The sequence below is a fragment of the Buteo buteo genome, chromosome 16 (assembly GCF_964188355.1).
Source record: "Buteo buteo chromosome 16, bButBut1.hap1.1, whole genome shotgun sequence".
In the NCBI taxonomy this organism is placed as follows: Eukaryota; Metazoa; Chordata; class Aves; order Accipitriformes; family Accipitridae; genus Buteo; species Buteo buteo.
This window is the reverse complement of record NC_134186.1, coordinates 22233654-22254558: the sequence shown is the minus strand read 5'-3', so window position 1 is coordinate 22254558 and position 20905 is coordinate 22233654. Positions and strand designations below refer to the sequence as shown.

Below are 20905 nucleotides of genomic sequence, written 5' to 3'. Positions count from 1 at the left end.
AATCAAGGTTGAGGTATTTTAGTAACAATTGACTGCAAACACTATACATTTTCTTCCACAAATTTTACTGGAGAGGTAATAATCTTCTATTAGCCCAGCTGATGTAGCTGAAAAAAACATTAATATTTGAGTCATTTCACTTTCATTGTCATAAGGATTTTTTTATTGCATCCTTACAGCAATGTCAAATAATGATGGCTCTTTACAAGACATCTCTAAAAGAACACTTAAATATTATATTAAAATTGAATGGACCTTTTCAATGAAAAATACCTCAGAGGGAACTATTTTCCAAATTTATATGTCAATTTTGTGTTACTTTCTACCAGTAATCACTCCATTGTGCAGTTCACTACGCCAGTAGAAGTGAGAAATCACTGTGATACATCAGTGATAAGGGGGAGGTGGTTTTGGAACACTATATAGCAACTACTGATAACAAACAAAAAAGTACCAAGTAATGTGAATGTTCCTTCAGTAACTAATCTGACATTTCAGTACAAGTGAGAACTCATGTGGAATTTTAACAAACTTTGAAACCAGAGTACAAAAGGGTAGATACCCGTAATGTTATTTGCCACGCTTAATGTATTTTTGATATGCGAATTACATGCTGTATAAGTTCGTCTGTTTAAAAGCTAAATTTTATAAAAAGAAACCCTAAGGCAGTAATCTTCTTTCAGATTGCTGTGCTTGTGTTTAGGATAAGCTTATGTAAACTGAAGGCATATATGCAGGGGTTTTTTTTGAGATAAGAATCTACATTCCAGCAACTAGTAATTATACAATAAACAATTAACTGTTCTAATAAATACAATGTTTTTATTGAAAGGCAGATTCATTTTTGAGGTTGCGGTTGCATTAACTATGACCTGGGAGTTTGTATGGGGAAAAAAAAAAAAAAAGGCATTGTATACTTTGAGTGTTCTTATGATGTTCATAATTAGTAGAATTTTGAGATTCTAGTAATTAACAAGGTTTTTGAGAGCCTAAGACTAGAGGTTATGTTGTATCCCAGTCTTAATTCCAGCATCCTCTGTGTTACAAAGACTTTGTCCAAGTTTCTTTTACAAGTTGCTGTTATCATTCAGAGCGTTCTGCCTCATGTCTACAAGCTTGTGTGTTAGGCTGTCTTGTAGTCTTTGTGTATACTGTACCTTTCCTTTATAAAAATGGTGTTTATTGCAAGGGAGTGAAGAGGGGGAAATGATCCATAATCTTCACCAAACAACCAGAGTAGACATTTCAAATAAAAAACCAACAACAACAAAAAACCCTACAGCAAACTAATTTTTCAACTTCCCAAATTTTCAGGTGGTTAATTTAAAGTAAAGTTCATCCAGTATGACCTTTTACTGTTACAGTGTAAGAGGAGGAATGATGCAATATTACCTGATGTAATCTGTACTGGTTTTTGTGGGTCTCGCCTCATCTGGAAGGATTTTTGCTGCAAAGTGTAGGCCCGCTTGCCTAGAACACCACTACAAGGCCAAACATGCCCCTCGACCTGAAAATACCTGAAACAGGAAAAGGAAGGTGTTCCGCTGTATGAGAGATATATGTAGTATGACTTCATAGTTTGCCTTTTAAATGTGTATGAAAGGAAAGTCAGCATCACATACTTATGTATAGGTAAATGCTTTAAGAAAACTTGACAGTAAAGCTAAGTAAAACCTATTACACATGGAAAGTTTTCACAAGATCAGCATTTGTGTTGCTGAAGATAATTCTTGCTAACAATGCATGTGCTAGCATGGTTCAGTTTAGAAACGTGTTTTTTTTTTTTAAATCTGAAGAAAACAACATGTGTCCTAAATGCTACGTTTTTTCTAGCTATGCAAGTTTGTTGAAAGAAACCAAACCACCTTAACTTTAAAATTTGTCTTGTGAAAATATTGGCATTTAAATGGCTTTATTACATGCATCATGTTTTATGTGCAGAACACAATTGTAATATTTTTGTCTGGAAATAATAAAAATTTTTAATGCTGTAAATCAAAAAGTAACCTACAGTGTCATGAAATCATGCCTGCCAATTGTCCATAGTAATGATGCAAATCATTAGATTTCAGTCAGCATGCAATAGGAATCAGTTGCTGATACATAGTGTTGAACTGCACAAATATCTGTCCTCTACAACACAAGCACATTGATGTGCAGACTCTGAATTGAGGTTTGGTGATTCTCTAAATGGTAATTATTGCTGTGAAAGGTGTTAAAGTGCTAGACAGTGAGTGCAACTGAGAAAAGCAGTAGCCATGGTTGTTTTTTTTTCAAAGGATTTTAGTTCGTTCTTTAGGCTTGTGCCTTAATCTGGCACGCTGACTATAGGAGCATTGCTATGCTATAAGCAGCTGAAACGGAAAATAATAACCCCTGTTAGTGCATCTCAGGCACAGAAGTTGATCTGGAAGTCTAAAATGTTATGTCCCTTGCAGACAGGCTTTTGCTAGTTCATAATGTGGGGAGTTCACAGTGCTCTTACAGGCTTGTCAGATCTCCACTGCCTCCTCTTGTCTTAATGAAAATGAAGCAAATCCAGTAATATTGCCAGTTTTTATATTATTTGGTGACTTCTATAAAAGTTTCCCATGATGTCATGATTCCTGGCATCAAGTGTTCAATTTTTCCCTTATGCAGAGCGACTGCCCCCTCATCCCAGGGGATGAAAGAGGATAAGGGAAGTCTCCCTTACAGCAGTCAGCAGGGAGGGCTGTGGGTTTTGCCATTGGGGTTTTTTTGGCATCTACTTACAATTGAATTTTGAACTTAAAGCAATCTCACATGTGCACTAGAGTAAGTAGCAGCTACCTATAAACTTAATGTCCAAAAGGCGAGAAGAGAAGAAGATAAATGGTTACTTGGTCATGCGGGCTTTCATTTTTTCTATTTGACAGGTGCTGCACAGAGCTGAATCTGTGGAAGCTTGAAAGTTTTGGGATTTTGTTTTGCTTCCCCCTCCTTTTTCTGCCTTTTAAGTTGGAAATCATTGGCACTTCTGGCAGTTTCCTAACGTTACTTGTTGTTTAGATCGTGTTTATTTTCTGCATTATTGCTTTTGTATGGGCCCAGACACTATATTTTCAGTTTGCTTTCCATTAAGCCTGATTAAAACATCGTGTTAATTTAGATGACTCATTTCAAAATTTTAAATAAAAACTGTGGATCATTGACTTGTATTTAATGCTAGGAGGTCTGAAGTCTGAGATTTGTCACTTGCTAGTGCTCTCACTGTCAATCTTGTTAGAATTGTACTAAAACTAACAAAATCTTTACAAACCCATTGCTCCTGCAGCTTCCTAGTCATTTCAGCCTTTGTATTAAATGTGGTCCTGTAAGTTTTAATGGAATCAGAAACTGCGATGTTAAAGTGGGCATGTATTTGTAGTCATGTGCTTTGCAGACTTTATATCAGTAAATCATTACGAAAAATGTCCATCCAGTGTTTCTTACAGTTGAACTAGGAAGACCTCTGTCTTTCTAACCTAGTCCTTTGTAGACTTTTCTGTGATGAACTTCAATTTTTGTAAGGTTGGTTTCCTCCGCCACCCCCTCCTTGGCTTTTTAGGTTTTGTAGTACTTTTTTTATCTGCTTAACATTTTTAGCGATGTCCTAGCACAACCACATCTGTCAGATCTTGGGCTTGTGTTCTCTTTTATTTCTGCAACTTTTTGGCTTGTGGTTGGGATTTCATAGTTGTACTTTGTCTCTGTAGCTGTATATTTTTGTTAATAATGTTTAATTTCTTCCTTAGCTTAAGCTATGGAGGAGGACACTCATCACATTCAGAAACAGATCTTCTTCACAGACAGACATACACAGCTTCTCATCAGGTTCCTGGATACTCTACTACGCACCATCCTACTGGTAACTGTCCATATCATGAGAATACAGCTTAAATAGCTAAAGAAAAAAACAAACAAACAAAAAAACCAACCTGTTATGTAATTTAGATTCAAGTTGAATGAATTTTATAATCAGAGGGAGTTTGTCTTGCAGGTGGTGGCAAGTGGTATTAGAAAAGCTGAGTTTGTAGTAGAAAGTTAACAATCAGTTGTTAGCTTTTATCAAAATGTCATAAGTAGAAAGGAAAATATAAGAGGGGGTTTATGCTCAGTTACTTACTGTTTGTTCTTAAAGAAACTGCATTTATTCTTTAAAATACAGCGTTTCAGGATTTGGCCTATGCATAAGGGCCAAACATTAACTATGCCTCAAAGCCAGCTGCAGGAATCATGCCAGTTCTTTTAAAATAAAGCAAATAGCAAAACTAATTCAAGTTGGAACACGCTGTTGCTAGTACTTACATGTGCAAATTAAGACATAGTGCTGGGGGAAAGTGAAAATTTACTTTAAATATAGTAGCAGGTTAGGCTATGTTAACATCTGCATCAGGATCTGTCTGTGATCCTGATATTCTAGTGTCTCAATGTCAGGAGAAGACAGGGCATGACCTCTTCACACTCGCTTTGCAACCCAGTTTCTAAGGAAAGATAGTTGAGCTAATGTGCTGGCTGGAATCTGCAGTCTTTTGGCCAGGTCCTCAATCAGGAAGATAGAGGGTCAGAACTGCAGGGAATGTTTCAGGGTGCAGATCCTGCAGTCTTGACATAATCTCAGTTACTCAAAACTTTGCATCTCTCCAGTGCTGCCCATTGAGCCCCCTGCCATTGAAAGGTGTAAGCAACAGGGAACACACAAAGGTGTTTGCTGAAACGGGGAATGCAACCAAAACCCCTTGCCTTGTGCCAGTCCTACAGAGAAGACCGAACTGCTACAAGCTGCCCAAAGGAGGAGAAGGTTGATACGGAGAAGTGCAGAAGGAATTCTGAATGTTTAAACAGTTCATGTGAAAAAATGGGACAGTGAATCTTCAGATGAAGGGAGAATTTTATTGGTGTACCTAAATACCATTTTAAAGCATCATATTTGGCATACATTTAAAAATAGATTTTAAAATGTATACTCAAGTTCCAGTTTACAGTTGCAACACTGTAAAACAGTTAAACACTGAAAAAATCAATGTACTTTAATAATATTGCTCATGTTTCAGAGGTTCTTTTTAGTGAATTACAAATGTATATCCCTGTTATTTGATTGAGCTTCTCGTAAGTTCATCTGAATTGTCTGTTTTGTTTCATTTCCCTCCACCCTCGTCTAGGTCTTTCAGGAATATTTGATACCAGTATGCACAGTGCTGGAAGTAACACTAAGGAAACTTCTTCAGTTATGAATTTTCTCTCTGCTATTGAGTCTCGTACCGCTCAGGCAGTCTCTTCAGGATCTACCCTTTTACCACAATTCAGGGCTCCTTCCTGGCAGACAGGTGAAAAATTTCTCTTGAAATAAAATTTTGTTATGATTATATTGAATGTTTGGGAGAATTTGAAACAAAAATATCCTGACTAACTGAAAAGGCTACGTGTCTTCTACCTCTTTTCCATCTTGGTATTTAAAAATCTCAAAATCAGTGAAATTATATTAGCAGAAGAATTATATTAGAAGAATTATATGAACACAAGTTCTAATTGTTTAGAAGGAATTTAGATGTATAGGATATTACTTTGTCTAACGAGTCAAATTTATTCTCCAACTTTGTTTCGAATTAGTCTCACTAACACCATAAGCATATTCAGGTAGACTACCTGTACACCTTAGCAGATCTTTCATTCTCAAACTCTGTTCCCTGTCATAGTTATTCTGTGATATTACTATTAAAAGTCTAGCCCCTTTGTACACAGAAGTAATGATCAAGGTGTTCTCAAAAAGAAGGTCTGAGGTGCATGTCGCATAGAAATAAGTGATCTAATTTACAAATAAACAAACATGCTGTCTTTTTTGGCAGACTGTCTGCCTTCTATAAACCTCTCCCATCTGTCAAGCCTTCTGTGCAGAGCAGGAAACTTTGCATATTTTGAGCTTGCTGTAGACAGCCACACCAAGATAAGTGTTGCTACTGCATCTGTGGGTAGCTTCAAGTTATGGTTAAGCTTACGTAGTAATTATGCAGCTGTGCAGTAAATCAGATCTATTCACTCATCTGACAGAAAAAGTTTGGGTGTTTTTTTTTCCTTTGGTGGAGTGGTTTTCCACTGTATCAGCAAGCAGATCTGTGTCTCAGTGCAGCTGTATGATCACTGGTTCTGATTTAGGGAGGAGGCATAAGGTAGGAAGAGGGAAGAGTTGAACAATCCTTTTGTTGACAGTTTGCACTTGGTCTGTTAAGTGTAATGTGCAGCTGCATTCCATGAAGAGCTACTCAAAAAGTTAAGAAGACAGAATGTGGCTTTTTATTCATCATGAACAAAAGCAGATATGCAGGAGCACAGATGACGCACACTGTTAGTCTGTCAAAAAATCTTAATATAAATCAGTGGTGTTTAGAGTTTTGATGACCCATCCTCACATCAGATTGTCAGCTGGGAAGAAATCTTTTTTTCTCTTCGTCCTAGCATTTTCTCCATTGCAGCCTGCCTAACAGTGAATTGTGAAGAATGGGGAGACATGCTGTGGGTCGGGTTTGATGTTGATACCAGTGATTGAGAGACTTCTCAGTACTCAATACTAAGAACTCATCAGTAAGCCCATTTTCAATATTACCAGTTCTCTGAGCTTTCTGTTGTCCTTTAATACTTCTGCTGCTTTTCTGTATCCCTCAGTCCTCCCAACTGTCTTTTGAGAGCTTTGTCTTCTACAAACTTTTTTTGATGAGGGAAAACAAGCATTCTTCGCTCTTCAAGGTGACCTTTCTTTAGAAGGGTTTTTTACTTTGGGTTTTTCTCCAAAGCCTGCAACTGCTGATTTTGGGGGGGAAAACAGGAATAGTGTGTTTCTTGTATTGTCCTACCAAGTCTTCCTTTGATATGTGGGATGTGTTATCAGTGTTCTGATTGCTTAGGGTAGTGGGTGGTATCTGTGCACACAACTCACTACCTTTGCCATACCTTTTGTCTGCTGCTCTACAAAAGTGAAATATAAAACTCAGCAGTTCTGACATAATAGTGCTTCTGTGACTGGCTCTTGTTTGATTTAACAAATTACCTGTGTAATAGGAAGGCTTTAATTTATGGAGGAGAAGGGAAAAATACAGGTTAGATGAGAAATGAACATCTGCAGTTAAAATAGGTATAAATTCTTCCCCTTCTTTGATGCTTCCAGGTGCTGCCCCTACCTTTGTGTTAGTGGTAGGGATTAGTAAAAGAGAACCCAGTTGTACATGATGTTGCAGTTTTTTAGAATAGTAAAAAAAAAAAAAAAAGCATTAAAACACTGCTGATACTTTGTTACTCAGAAAGACCTTATTGTTGACTAAGGAAGAATACTGTGGCATTCCTTCAGTATCACATCTCTTCATATCAGTTTGTCTTGAACTGGAAGGGAGAAACAAAGACTCTTTCGCAGCTTCATCTGAAACTTCCAAAGCAATTGTATGATTAAGTTGCAATCAGTTTAAGACGTCTTCTTGTATTTTAAAATGAAAATTGATTTTTTTTTAAACTGAAGTATTTCTCTCAAAACAAGCTTTATTTACTGAGAGTTTTTTTTATTTATTCTTAAATGATCTGAAGCTAAAAGCTGTTTCAAGTATCCAGGAAGAACTGAAAAAAGTCAAATTATACCAGTGATTTTGATTTTTTTCTGATTCGCATACTTTTGCAAATTTCCCAGTGGAAATTGTTCCTTTACAGATTCCTTTACAAGAAGTTTAAGCCTCTCTGAGAATAAACTCATCTTCTTCGCTTTTATTCATAGATTTTGGAAATAGTACACAAACTTCACCAGTACCTGCAAGCTAAAGCGTGAAAAGCACTGAATCATATGGATCACTGCTGTAAGCCCCAAAGCTTGCAAGGGAATTTCACGCTCCTATTTCAGTTGGAATAGTATATTCTGTTGAGAAATCTTGTTTAAGCCAGGATGTCATACCAATGTCCGGATGCAAATAAGTAATATTATACCTTTCAGTTGGATAGTTGCTATTGCACTGTGCAGATAGTTGCTGTCTGTGGATATTTTGGACTCTTACTTTAGAAAGCATACAAATCATAGTTATTCTTTGTATTGAAAGTCAAAGCCCTCCTTTAAGAAACTTATATTGCAAAGTGTATAGGCTGTTAGCTATTTCACTGTGAGCTCTGAAATGTTTCACATAAAGTGAGTTATAAAAGTATTGGTGAGGGTAAATGCAGGAGATGGAATTGCTTCTTTACCTGTGTATGTATTACAGTTGGTAAGGTGTAATTTTGCCTTTTTACTGTATCTTATAGGCGTCCCGGGCTTTTGATCAGTTGTCCTCTACTATGAACCTCTTTTTAAACTGAAATAAAAACTAATAAAGAGCCTTCAGTTTCAAAGCAGAATTAGTCCTGTACAATTTTTTTTATCCACAATTTGCATTTTGGGGATATGAGTTTTTTCCCTTGGCCATTCACTGTAGGTATAGAATTTGGAATTCTTAAAAAAACCTGCACTTCCAGTTTGAAAATTACCTACAATAAGTGCCTCCCTTTATATGTTTTTTGTTGAAAAGGGTGATGGTTCTAAAGAAGGCTACATTTGTAAATGCTGTAAGATCTTACAATTAAACGAGTTATAGAAATGCAGTGTTGTAACTTGTAAAGCTCCCTTATGCTCTTTTTCCCTTCTTGTTTTGTTTTTGTTTTTTCCAGGTATGCATTCCTCAACAGCCACAGAACTATTTGTTACTGGAGCTTTGCCAACCTCTGGAACATTTCCACCAACATCTGCTTTATCAGCATATCAGCATCCCAACACTTTCAGCAGTAGAAACTTTGCTACTACCCCTTCTCTTACTCTTCAAGATACTACTTTCAGTGCTACATCAAATGGTCTCTTAACTACCCATGATCCTTTATTACAGATTAAAACATCGCAAGGCACTGTTCCAACTGCTTTGACATTTGAGCGCCTAGGCAGTTCTGTTTTAAGTACCAGTATACCACCTCAGTCATCAACATATCGTTCTGCTCAAGAATCTGCACCCCATCTTCTGCAACCTCAATTTAGTTTGTTGCCTTCAACCCTTGGAGGAGCTCAGCAGGTTTCTCAGGCATATAGCACATCTGTCTTTACTGGTTCCACTGCTTCTATCGATAGAGCACTTCAGCGAGAATGTAGTGTTATTAAACACCATCAGCGGCCTTCAAGTACTCAGTCTGTTCAGGCTCAACTGACTGTTTCACAGCATTCCTTACACAGCTATTTAACGAGTACAAGTGGAGTTAATTTTCAGGATACTTCTAGGCACTCAGCATTATCTTGCAGTCCAGTTGGAGATGTTACTCAGGTGAGCAATGGAGGACCACAGCAGAAGACTTCTCAAGTCACAGTGGAACTTGCTCAGTCGTACACATCTGCAATTCCATCACCTGGTTTTCCATCTGCTTCCACATCAAAAGTGAAAAACTGTTCCACGAAGCAGCCTCCAAGGTCAACGAAGACCCCCAAACCTCAAAGTGTAGCTCCCACTGTGCAGACACAAAGCTATGCCAAAACTGCACAAAACCAGAGTTCTGTCATTACAGGCCAAGCACAGATCTATTCTACAGCACAGCTCCCAAGTCTCTTGTCGGTCAGCCAGTCCCAAAACTACATTTCATCCCAGGCTCAGAATGTGCCACCTGTCAGTCACTCACAGGATTTCTCATCCAGCAAGGTTGAGAAGCTGCCCTCACTGTATAAAACGTTGACTTTTTCTGGGCAATCGCAGACTATTACTTCTGATAGTCAAACTCTAAGTTACTCCTCGGAGGAACAGGTATTGACTTCAGTTCCAAATGAGAACTACTCTGGGCAAACGAGGGAACTTTCTTCAGTCAGCCAATCTCAGAGCTACTCTTCTAGTCACTCTCAGGGTTTATCTCCAGTTAGCCAATCCCAAGTTAGTTTTTCATCTCAATCACAAGTTTTATCAGCTGTTAGTCCTTCAGAAAGCTATTCTTCAGGGCAGTCTTTAACATTAACATCACCTTCCCTTTCCTTTAATGCCTCTCCTCGGATACAAACTCTTCCAGCCTCAAGTCCTAATCAGAGCTATATTTCTTTACATTCTTCTCAGAACTCTCAGTCACAAGAATCCTCCTCTCCGCAGTCTCAAAAGTTTTTGCCATCTGTCCAGTCTCCTCCTTTTGCTTCCCCAGCTCATTCACAGACACTGCAGAACAATAGGCCTTCCTCAGAAGCAAAGTCATACGTTAAAAGGAAGTCTGACTCTAATTTGTATGCCTCATCAAAACAAGAGGAGGAATTATCAGTGCAGGATATGCAGGCATTGCAACAGCAAGCTACTCTTGAATCTTCCACTCAAAGGCTAACTGACGAGGAAATCAGTGCTCAGGATGCATCCTATAGGGTCTCGAAGGCAGATGACAGATACTCTCAAAGTGTAATCAGAAGTAACTCTCGTCTTGAAGATCAAGTTGTTGGACTTACTCTTCAAGGCACAAAAAAAGATGAAAGAATGGTCAATTCTGTGGAACAGCTTTCCCAACACATTGGCCATATCACTAGCCTAAGCCATGATATAAAAAAGACAGCTAATTTAATGCAAACAACACAAGTAACTGTAAGCGCTAAAGAACTAAACCAGCAACGTTCTCTTATGCATAAGGTACATGAAAGTAAAGCTCAAGAACAGCAAGGCCAAGTCATTAATACACCATCGCAGGTTCAACCTCATGCTTTAAGACATGGTCATCAGCTGTGTTTGCCCAGTGCACAGGTACTTCTGGAGTCAGCCTGTGACTTGCAGATTCTTCATCAGTCAATACTGCAGTCAAGTTTAGGACAAGCAAAGGCATCACCGCAAGTGCAAAGAATACAGAGTCCTCAACAGGTGACACATCCATTCCTTCAGATGGACGGGCATATTATTCAAAGTAATGGGGGTCATTCTCAGCAACAGCTTCATACTCAGAATTCAGAAGTAATGAAAATGGACATATCTGAGCCCTCAAAACCACTACAGCAGCATTTGACAACAAAAGATCATTTTACTCAGACAAATCAACATGATTCAAAAAATCAGTTTGTTTCTCTTAGTTCAATATGTTTCCCAGAATCTATACTTCTCAGCGATGAGAGGAATATATTATCCAACGTAGATGACATCTTAGCAGCAACAGCAGCAGCCTGTGGAGTGACACCATCTGATTTTGCCAAATCAGCTTCCAATGAAGAGGAAATCCAGTCTGTTGAAAATAAGGAGGAGTCTAAACCACAGTTCCGATCAATGGATGTAAGACATGTGTCTTCTGGTTTCAGTGCCTCACCTACTGTAGTTGGAAAGCCAGCAAGCATAGGTAATATTTCTCTGAACGGAGGCCAAATTACTATAAATCTTACACCAGTGTCAGCAATACAAACAAAACCTGTGAACCTTGATCAACAACACATTGAAACACCTGATCAAAACATACCAACAAGAATGACCTCTCCCACCCTTGGCCCTGGTCAAGAAGAGCAAGAACAAGGGGCTGTTACAGTTAAGAAACAACCTAGCATCAGTCACGAATCTGAAGAAGATAATGATGCTTCTGCTGATGGCACACTGAATGCAAGAGACACAGAATTTGTTTCAAGCGGTAAGAGCCTAAGTGAAGAAAGTGCTGCTTCAGAGAATGATTTTAATATGGGTGGTGATGAGGGTACAGTAGCAGGTAACCAGTCAAAGGGTCCATTGCAGACACTATCTGTGCCCCAAAGTGGAGATGGAACCATTAGTAGAACTGAAGAAGAATGCCAAGATTTAACTCAAGGGAACCTTCAGAAGAAAAAAAGCAAAGGAAAAAGCCAAAACAAAAATGCTGCAGAAGATGACAGTGCAATTCAGAAACAGGTGAAAAGAAGTGGACAGTGTAAACGTCAAAATTCAAGAGGAAATGACTCATGTTTGACATACTCTTCTCCTGTTTCCGAAAGTTGTTATGATACTTACCAGCATCAGGAAAGAATGAGGCAAAAAATTAAAGAAGTTGAAGAAAAACAGCCTGAAGTCAAAACGGGATTTATTGCATCTTTTTTAGACTTTCTAAAGTCTGGGCCTAGGCAACAGTTTTCAGCTCCAGCTGTACGAATGCCAAACAGGACTAGGCGACCGGTTACCCAGATAATTCGTGCCCCTTGCCTACAGTCCTCTGCAAAGCCTCAGCCAGCAGCAGCAGCACCTGTGGCTGCTGAGGTTAGTGGAGAAAGTCCAACCAAAAAAGCTGATGAAGAACTTAAGAAAAATTTAGAAACGTTGCCTTCATTTTCTTCTGATGAAGATGATTCTGTGGGGGGTAACCACGATCTTCAGAAGAGCATCTCTACTGCATTGTCAGCCCTGGATGATACATCTGATAGAAAGAACAAAGCAGGTAAAACAGTTACAAGTGCATATGTTGAAGGAGATTTCTCTAGCTGATGGGAAAAAAATAAAGAATTATTTTAGCTATCTTCAGTTCAGGTAAAGGTTTTGACTGGTTTTGGTTTTAATCACAGCCATAATTAAGAGTTCTGTTCAAAAGGTGTGTTGACTAAACTAGTGTTTTCCACAATTAGAAAACATGTAGGTGAACTTTTTCATGCTACTTAAGTAGGACTCTTATTTTAGCCCAGAATTGGAATAAGGTGTCTGTTCTCTTCCTCTCTGGCTTAGAATACTAAATATGATTTTTACCTGGAAACCTCGACAAACCATCATGTCAGAGGTTTTAAATCTATTTTTAAAAAATTGCCATCAGCAGAGGTTAATTTCTTCTTAGGTAGAGTTAAATGTGCACTTTCTGTGATGATAGTGTTGCACAGAATATGTTTATGAAAACAATTTTGCACTTGGAAACTGAGCACTGGTTTGACTAGTCTTGTCCAAGATGGGAGTCATTTGACTTTGATTTCAGCAATATTAATCAGCAGTGTTGTAGCTCTGTGTTGATACATTGCTAGCAAAAGAACAAAATTTGGGAAGGGTTGTTTTGGGCAGGGAGGGGCAGGCAGCAACCACTGATCATAGCAGTTAGTTTTCCACACACTTCTCAGTTTCACTTGTATTACATCTATGGTGTACGTTGGCATTTGTAGCTTTTAACTGATGCTGCTTGGTTTTGAAGTATTTTTAATATATAGTATATTTTTGCCTAGATAGACCTTTTCAACGAAGTTTGTTTTCTCTGATAAGTAATTAAAGACTATCCAGACAATCACATAACTGTACTAATTCAGGAGAAATACGATTACCTTCCAAAATAATCGCAGGGAGAAAATGAAACATTTCTTAAACTCTTCTTGGGACCTACAACCCATAGGCTGATTCTTAACAAAATAGAATGAAGTAATTTTTTTCTCCTTGTAGGTTAAAGGAAAGAGGGAGTTGTTTTCTTCTGTAGAGCTAACATGATTTACTGAAAAATACATAGCACAATTGAACTTAAATTGTGGTAGTCAGACCTAAAATAATGGAAACAGATTGCGGAATACATGATATATTAAACAATCTTCATCTTAATTACTGTTCTGTTTTCTTCTGTGGATATTTCTATTAAATTATGTTAAGTTCCCATATTTTGGAAAGGCCGTTACAGAAGATGAAGTTCCTCATGTGCCTTTCAGTTGCATATGTATTTTAAACATGTATTTTAAACAAGAAAGCAGTGACTTTATTTTTTTTCCCCAGAAAGCCAAAATGTGGACAGTGCTGTGGTGTAGGCCTTTTGCTGCAGCTTGTTAATTTTAATAAGCCATGTTCTGTGTATGACTTCCTAAGGAAATATTTCAAAGTTTTTTTTGTTGGGTGGACATTTCCATTAGTGTTTTATTTGCAGTGATTTCTTTTACAATGTTATTGTATCTTCTTTATTACTCATAAGCATGTAATATTTATACCACCAATTTCTTGAATTCACCTTCCTGTTTTGTTGTATACAAGACTGTTTGTACATTATACCAGATGCTTAGTAATGACTTCTTTCTTACTTGCTGGTGTTCTGCAGATTTTCTAGTAATTCCCTCTTCTGTCTGTTTTTGCACATAAGTATGGAAAGACAAATACTAAAACATAGTCTTTTGTTGGTAGTAATAAGTAGCTTCTGTACATTTATCTGCTATTCTGAAGAATGTGTAAATGTACTTGGGGAACTAATAATTTTGTGTCTAACTAAAGCTGTCATAGTTTTCACTGAACAAAAATACAATGTGTTTACAATAATGTGATATGATATATCCCAAAAAACGTATTTCATAGCTGAGCAATTTTACCGAATTGATTTAATGAATCTTCACGTATCTGGTATATAGCTTTTGTATTGACATGTTAATTTGATATTTAAATCATTTGTTTTGAATCACTTTTATTAAAATATGTCATGTTATCGTTTTTCTATTTTTTCAAGTGAAAGTCAAGAATTAACAGTGATTGTAGCAAAACTGTAAAATGGTTATCTTACGTTTGAAGCCAGTTTCCTAAGGATATTAGTAATTATGCTATAGCTAATATAACTTGATTTTTTTAGATCAGCAAGTCAGTGTTAAAACTAATAAGTATAAAAGAGTATAAAGTAATATCTAAAAAGGATTCTAATTTTTTTCAGGTGGGAAAGAATAATAATTTTGAAAGGTGGGAGTTGCCTTTGGCTCTTTGGCATAGAGGAGGAGAATAATGTTCTTTTCCGTCTTTGTTTTATATCATCCATTCTCATTGCTCATCTCTGTTAATATTAAAAATTATTAGGATATTGCCAAAGTTTTAATCTGGAACTTCCAGTTACATTATCAACAAGATATAAATGCCCAAATGTCATACAGCAAATGTTTTCGTATTTCATGTGTATTTTTCTTTCCTTAATCCAATTTAAAAGGACTGTGCTTATCAGCAGATTGGAAACAAGGTTTAGTGTTGTAACCTTTACTGTTGTATTTGCTTATTCACACAAAGTACAACAGTATTTCCTGTTGATATTGTCTGTAACTATCAAATTGTTTTCTAAAGCATTCATCTTTGAATTTCTAGATGCTAACAGATGCAGCAGTTTAATACAGAGGTATACTAGCTACAATATTTTGGTTTCATTTAAGGCTTAGTTGTGACCAAGTTAATGCTTCTATTTTAACTCTTAGAACAGGTGTTTTTCCTAGAACAGTTGTTTTTTAGTATGTATTGTAACAGAGAAGAAAAATAAATCTAGTTCCCGTTTTATGTTGCAAATCCTTGATAATTTGTTTAACTAAAATTTGGATTTTTTTTCTTCAGAAGCTGAAAAAGTGGCAGTTGTTACTGCTGCCACCACTGCCACTACTGCTGTAATAAAGCAGGAGTCTCCACAGATGACTGCTCCTGTAGTCAATGTGCAGGAGAAAATGAATCCAGCTGACCCCTTAAAAGTAGCTCAACAGGATGCTGTGACTTCAGACCAGTTGGCAAAAACACAGGCAACTGTTGCAATAGAAGGATGTACTGATGAGGAGAACATGGACAGTGGAGGAGAGGGCATGTACAGAGAACGTGATGAATTTGTAGTGAAGATTGAAGATATAGAGACGCTAAAGGTAATCCGAATACTTGCTGTGAAGAAAAAAAAAAAAATCATGAAAAATCCTGCATATGCATTTAGCCTCATCAAACTACCAAAAGGGGAAACGTTGCAGATTAGTTTTCTGTTTCTATTCTAATACTCCTTGACTGCTGCCAAGGTGCCTTAAAGGTGTCTTTCTAGTGCAGGTTATGAATATGTTTTGTATGTACATGACCCATTTTATGCTACATACATAATGAAGTAAATCTATGTGCTGGTAACCTCTGTTAGAACTTGGAATTACCTTTTTTTAATATTAAAAAAGCATAAATTTTTCACAGGCTGTTGACTACCTTTTTTGTTTGTTTGTTTTGTTTGTTTTTGTTTAAGATAGTAGTAGGCTTTCAAGTGTAAGGTGTTGAGGAAATGACTTTTGGACTTTTGCAAAAGATCTTGTAATTGTCTTTTCTTCTTTTTTGGAAGAGGTTCTGCTTGCTATTCCAACAAGAAATGGCTTCCATAAGCAACCAGTACAGCACTTCGCATGAGTTTATGGGAATGTTCTTTTTTGTCTTTGAATTCTTGTTTTGGTTTGGTTTTGTTACTTCTCCATTTTAAATTATTCTGCATGTTTACCTTTCCTTTTGTTGCTATCATAGCCATCAGTATTCTTACCATTAGTTCCTAATACTTTTGATTACTTGTCTATGTGTTCCACCTCTTGAGCTTAAGTTTTAAATCAATTCATGTAGCTTTGTCACATAAGACAAGTGTTACCAATTTTAATATATACCCTTGTCACTTATAAAACTGATAAAGGTATGTTATGAGATATTTTGAATTTTAAGCTTTTTTAAAAATTATTTCTTTAGTTATTTAAACAGTCATGAAAAAGGAACCAGTACTTGATTTTATGTTTTCCAAAAAGAGAGGTTTTTTTAATTAGTATTTTGCATGTAGGATTTATAGACAATTCTCATTAGAGCTAATAATTACAAATTTGTTTTTAACATAGTTTATTTCTCAAACTACATGAAGAAGAAAGTCAACTTGAACTCTTTTTTTTACAGTTAAGTGGAACTGAAAATGTAAAATCTGGTTTACTAATTCATACTGAACTATCTCTTTTCACATTAGTGCAAACATCATGCTGTAATGTACCTGGGCTGCTGCCTCAGGATCTCTAGTGATCTGCAAGCTTTTTGCTACTTGTTGTGATTCTTGCATTTTTGTTTTAAAAAATATTTCAGAGAGCAAAAGAATAAAAAATTGGAAAATGTTGTATTGCTTTAAAAAATAAAGTTCTGTGGCTCAGTTGCACGGTACATGAGTTAAGACATCATACCATAGGCAAAGCTGGTTGGCACAACTTCATCACTGAAAGTAAAATTTGTGGTTTGCATTATACTTATTGTAGTTCATGTCATACTGTCTTGATGCAAATGGCACGTAATGACTAAGGGTTTGGAATTTTTAATTACTTATTTCAATTTTATCCCTGGGTAACTTGCTCAAAAAATATAATGCACAAACACACTTCTGGGAGAAAAATAAGCACTGTTTTTAGCAAATAATTTTATGTTCTTACAGATTGCTTTGCAAACAGGAAAAGAGCCTCCAGCTATTTGGAAAGTACAGAAGGCTTTATTGCAAAAGTTTGTTCCTGAAGTGCGAGATGGACAGAGAGAATTTGCTGCTACTAACAGTGTGAGTCTTAAAAATTCCTTAGGAAGCCTCATGGGAACTGATTTCCTTACTGGAAGTCTAGGAAACGAAATAAAATGTGATTCTGACATACATTCTTAGCAAGCATCCTTGGGGGGGGAGGTTTCTTGATTTCCTCCTCCTCTAAAATTCTCTCTAAATATATTAATGGGCAGATTCTTTCCAGCATGGGTTCTTTGGTATCATTCAGGCTGTGTAAAGGAACAAGTTTTCACAACCAGAATAAAGTCAGTGGAAGCAGGCTTGTGAACCAGCTGCTTTCCACAATGGGAAGGATACAGATAGGATACAATTTCAACAGGCAGCTCTTTGCCAGGCAGATAATCCTTTTGGGATAACACATGGGGATGATTAAATAAAGGGAGAAAACGAAGCCCAGAGTACCTCTTGCCTTATTTTCTTACTTTAAATATTATGTGGAAACCCATTGGAGAATTTCTCTTAAATTATAAATGCTGTAGCATGGTTCATCTTTGTACGTAAACAAGTTGTTTTTAAACTGACTTTTTTCTTTAGTATTTAAACTTTTAATTGTTAAACTGAATAATATTACTTAACAGAAACACTTGTGTATTAATTTTTTTTTTTTAGTATCTTGGGTATTTCGGGGATGCAAAAACAAAATACAAACGAGTGTATGTGAAGTTCATTGAAAACGCAAACAAAAAGGAATATGTCAGAGTGTGTTCAAAAAAACCACGAAGCAAACCTGTACAGTCAGCAAGGTATTTTATTTCAAATTGTTTTTCATTTTGCCCTATTGTTTTCATATTAAGAACACACCTATTTTAATAAACAAGACTTATAACTCAGGATTATGTTAATTCAGCCTGAAGCTGTAAACTGAGAACTGTGTGTTTTGCTTTAAGAAATTAGATATAAATTACTGCTGTATGAGGACTTCCCTACCTTGAATCTGTGGATTGCAGTAATCATTCATTTTAGATGTGTTAGGGCTCTGCATGCTATTTCTTTCTGTCATCTTTTGCCCTGTTGCTCAACATAAGGATAGAAGCCTACAAGTGTAATGATTCTAATTTTTTGCATGTTTTCTCCTGTCCAGTGGACTTTGCAGGTTAGGTATGTTTTTCTGGATTGCTTTAATGACTGTCCTGTCCCCGTATACTAGAAGTATCATGCTTTCTTCTCAATCCTGGAAAGTTGAATTTAAAAACAAAAGTTCGATTCTGAAGTTGGTTGTCACAAGGATGTTTTTCCTTTTTTTATATGTCCTTGCACACTGAGGGTATTTTACTTTTCTTATTCCACCTGCCCTACCCACCTCACCCCAAAAAGCCTTATCACTTTGAGTCATCCTGTGTAACCTTTATCCATGCCTTAAAATCAGTAATTCCAGTAGTATCGCTTTTAAACTACCAACAAGGATAAATGAAACCCAAACAAATCTGTCACTCTAGAGAGCCATGTAAAGAATGCAGGGCAAACATAGTGTGGTTTTGATTATTCCAGTAAATATACTACTGGTCCTGCAAAATGTTATGACCGTAAGTGTGTCTCACACTTGTACTTTGGCTATCCCGGAGATTTCCTCTGTCACCTTCCTTCTGATAAGGTTTTCACTGTCATTCACTTGCTAAGGGTTTTGCTATTGTGTTTTGTGTTGACGTTTGATCGTGCTTTTGGAAAAGATTGCAGATGTACAAAATCTTTGTACAAAAATGTACAAACTCTGTCATGCTTTAATGCTTAGCTTATTTTATCTTGTCACAATTTCACATGATATCTGAAGTTTTTCTCTCTCAATGGATTTTCAATAATTATAATTTAATGCAAATATGTTTTCTTTATTAGATGTTAGTAAACAGTAATGAAAAAGTTACAGTGCTCTTCATTCAAGAAATAACTCGGGTTTTAAGTCTAGTTTGCTCTCAAAGAAAGCAATGCTGTCAGATAATCAATTTTATAACATCATGATCTACTTAAAACTAGCTAGGATTTTGATGCTCTTCTCTTTCTTGGGCTACAGAAAGCTGTTCCAGAACCTGTCCTCCAGTGCTCTGAAACAATCCTGTCTTTTAACAGACCATGATCGTGATTAGCTTGTATCCATATGTTCTTCTCTCAGTACTGTTTTTTGGCTTTTATTTCTGTCTTTCTGTGGTGTTTTTACTGCATGATGTATTTCTGGAGAGCAGTCAGGTTCCACCTCTGTCATCGTTTCACTAAGATGGATTAATCGAGGTCTTCCAACTTCCTCGTCTAAGGCAGGCTTTCCATTCCTCTAATCATTCTAGTATCTATTGTCTCCATCCATTTTGGTTTGAAATCTTCATCTCGGACAGATGACTAAAATTGTTAATGTTCCAGAAAATACTAACAATGTTTCTACTGTACATTTCACTGCTTTCCCATTTGAACTTTCCCATTTGTACAAAAAAAACCCAACTTGCCTGGCACTTCCCAGAATTGTATTCCCTGCCATAGTTTCAAAACTGTAGTGCATTATTAGTCCTAAAGTACTTAACTTTGCACTTATGATGTTAAGTTTCCTTTTTGTTTTCCTGTTTTGAGTGGTGGGAAGGAGAAAGGAGAGGAGTTTTCTGGTTTCTTATTCGAGTCCTCAAGATCCTGCATTTCCTGCATTTTTACCTGAATGATACTCTCTCCCATCTTAGTATGGATACAATATCCCAAATTTACTTTGTCAGCGAATCTCATTGATTACTAGTATTTGTTCAAGTCTGTCAAGTCTGGGTTTATTCATGAAGTAATCAATTTTAATATTAGCTCCAATCTCCTATAGCTCGTAAATTCTACTAATATTGGGCAATTTAAACCTTCTGTGCCTGTTTATCTAGTTATAAAATTGGAATACTATTTAATCATAGATAGTTGAGAATCATTGTTAAGCATTATATCAAAAATATAGTAGTATAGTGCGTATGACCTAATTCCTAGTTATATGTGACAATGAAATAAGTATATATAAGCCTTGGGGAATATATTCTGGTTAAATAAGACTATAGCTATTTTATTAATGCCAAAACTTGTGTGGTAATTATTTTCATAAAGATCGTTTTCATAATATTGCAGGACTATTCATTGCAAACCTAGTAGCAGCAACAACAAAACCCCTGATCCACCAACACCAAAACCAACAGCAACAAAAGTCTCTTCTGTGAAACCCAAAGCTAAACAGCCAAAGGTAAAGGCTGAACCACCACCAAAGAAAAGGAAAAAGTGGAAAGAAGAATTTTCATCTTCCCAGTCTGATTCTTCACCTGAGGCCCAGAGTGATGAGGATGGTGAGCGAGATAGAATTGTTAGCATCTAGGCCCATTTGAACTTAACTGAAAATATTATTATAAAAACACGTTGCTTGATCTTGCAAATTTTTCTTTACTACCCTCAGAAAAAAACCTTAAAATCTGACAGTGCCACGCAGAATTGTTTTCTTAAAACTTTTTACTTGTTTTTTTATGTATGAGCAAATGTGTGCAACTGAAGTTATCTCAAATGTAGTTTATCAGTGAGATAAATATATTTTTACTACTTGCTTTCTAGGATGGGTACAATTGTAGGAGGAGGAGCTGATTTGATTTTTCGAATACATCTCAAGAATCAGATTCTTTTGTTAATTTTCCATTGCAACTCCATGTCATGTCTAAAATAACATTCCTGCAATGCTTGTCTGCATGCAGATATGGGCAGA

At 36.5% G+C, this 20905-nt stretch overlaps 1 protein-coding gene across 4 annotated transcripts in view; it reads left to right on the top strand.

Moving 5' to 3' along the window:
* Window positions 1-20905, top strand: part of QSER1 (glutamine and serine rich 1) — a 47757-nt gene that overhangs the window by 14063 nt on the left and 12789 nt on the right. For 2 of the 4 annotated variants that reach the window (XM_075048195.1, XM_075048192.1), the window contains exons 2-8: window positions 3756-3868; window positions 5163-5327; window positions 8671-12378; window positions 15246-15541; window positions 17098-17214; window positions 17824-17957; window positions 20287-20498. In XM_075048195.1, the coding sequence (XP_074904296.1) occupies window positions 3756-3868; window positions 5163-5327; window positions 8671-12378; window positions 15246-15541; window positions 17098-17214; window positions 17824-17957; window positions 20287-20498 (4745 nt within the window). Of the gene's footprint in view, window positions 1-3755; window positions 3869-5162; window positions 5328-6519; window positions 6580-8670; window positions 12379-15245; window positions 15542-17097; window positions 17215-17823; window positions 17958-20286; window positions 20499-20905 lie in introns of those variants that run through there. The other 2 variants (XM_075048193.1, XM_075048194.1) reach the window with 2 other exon arrangements.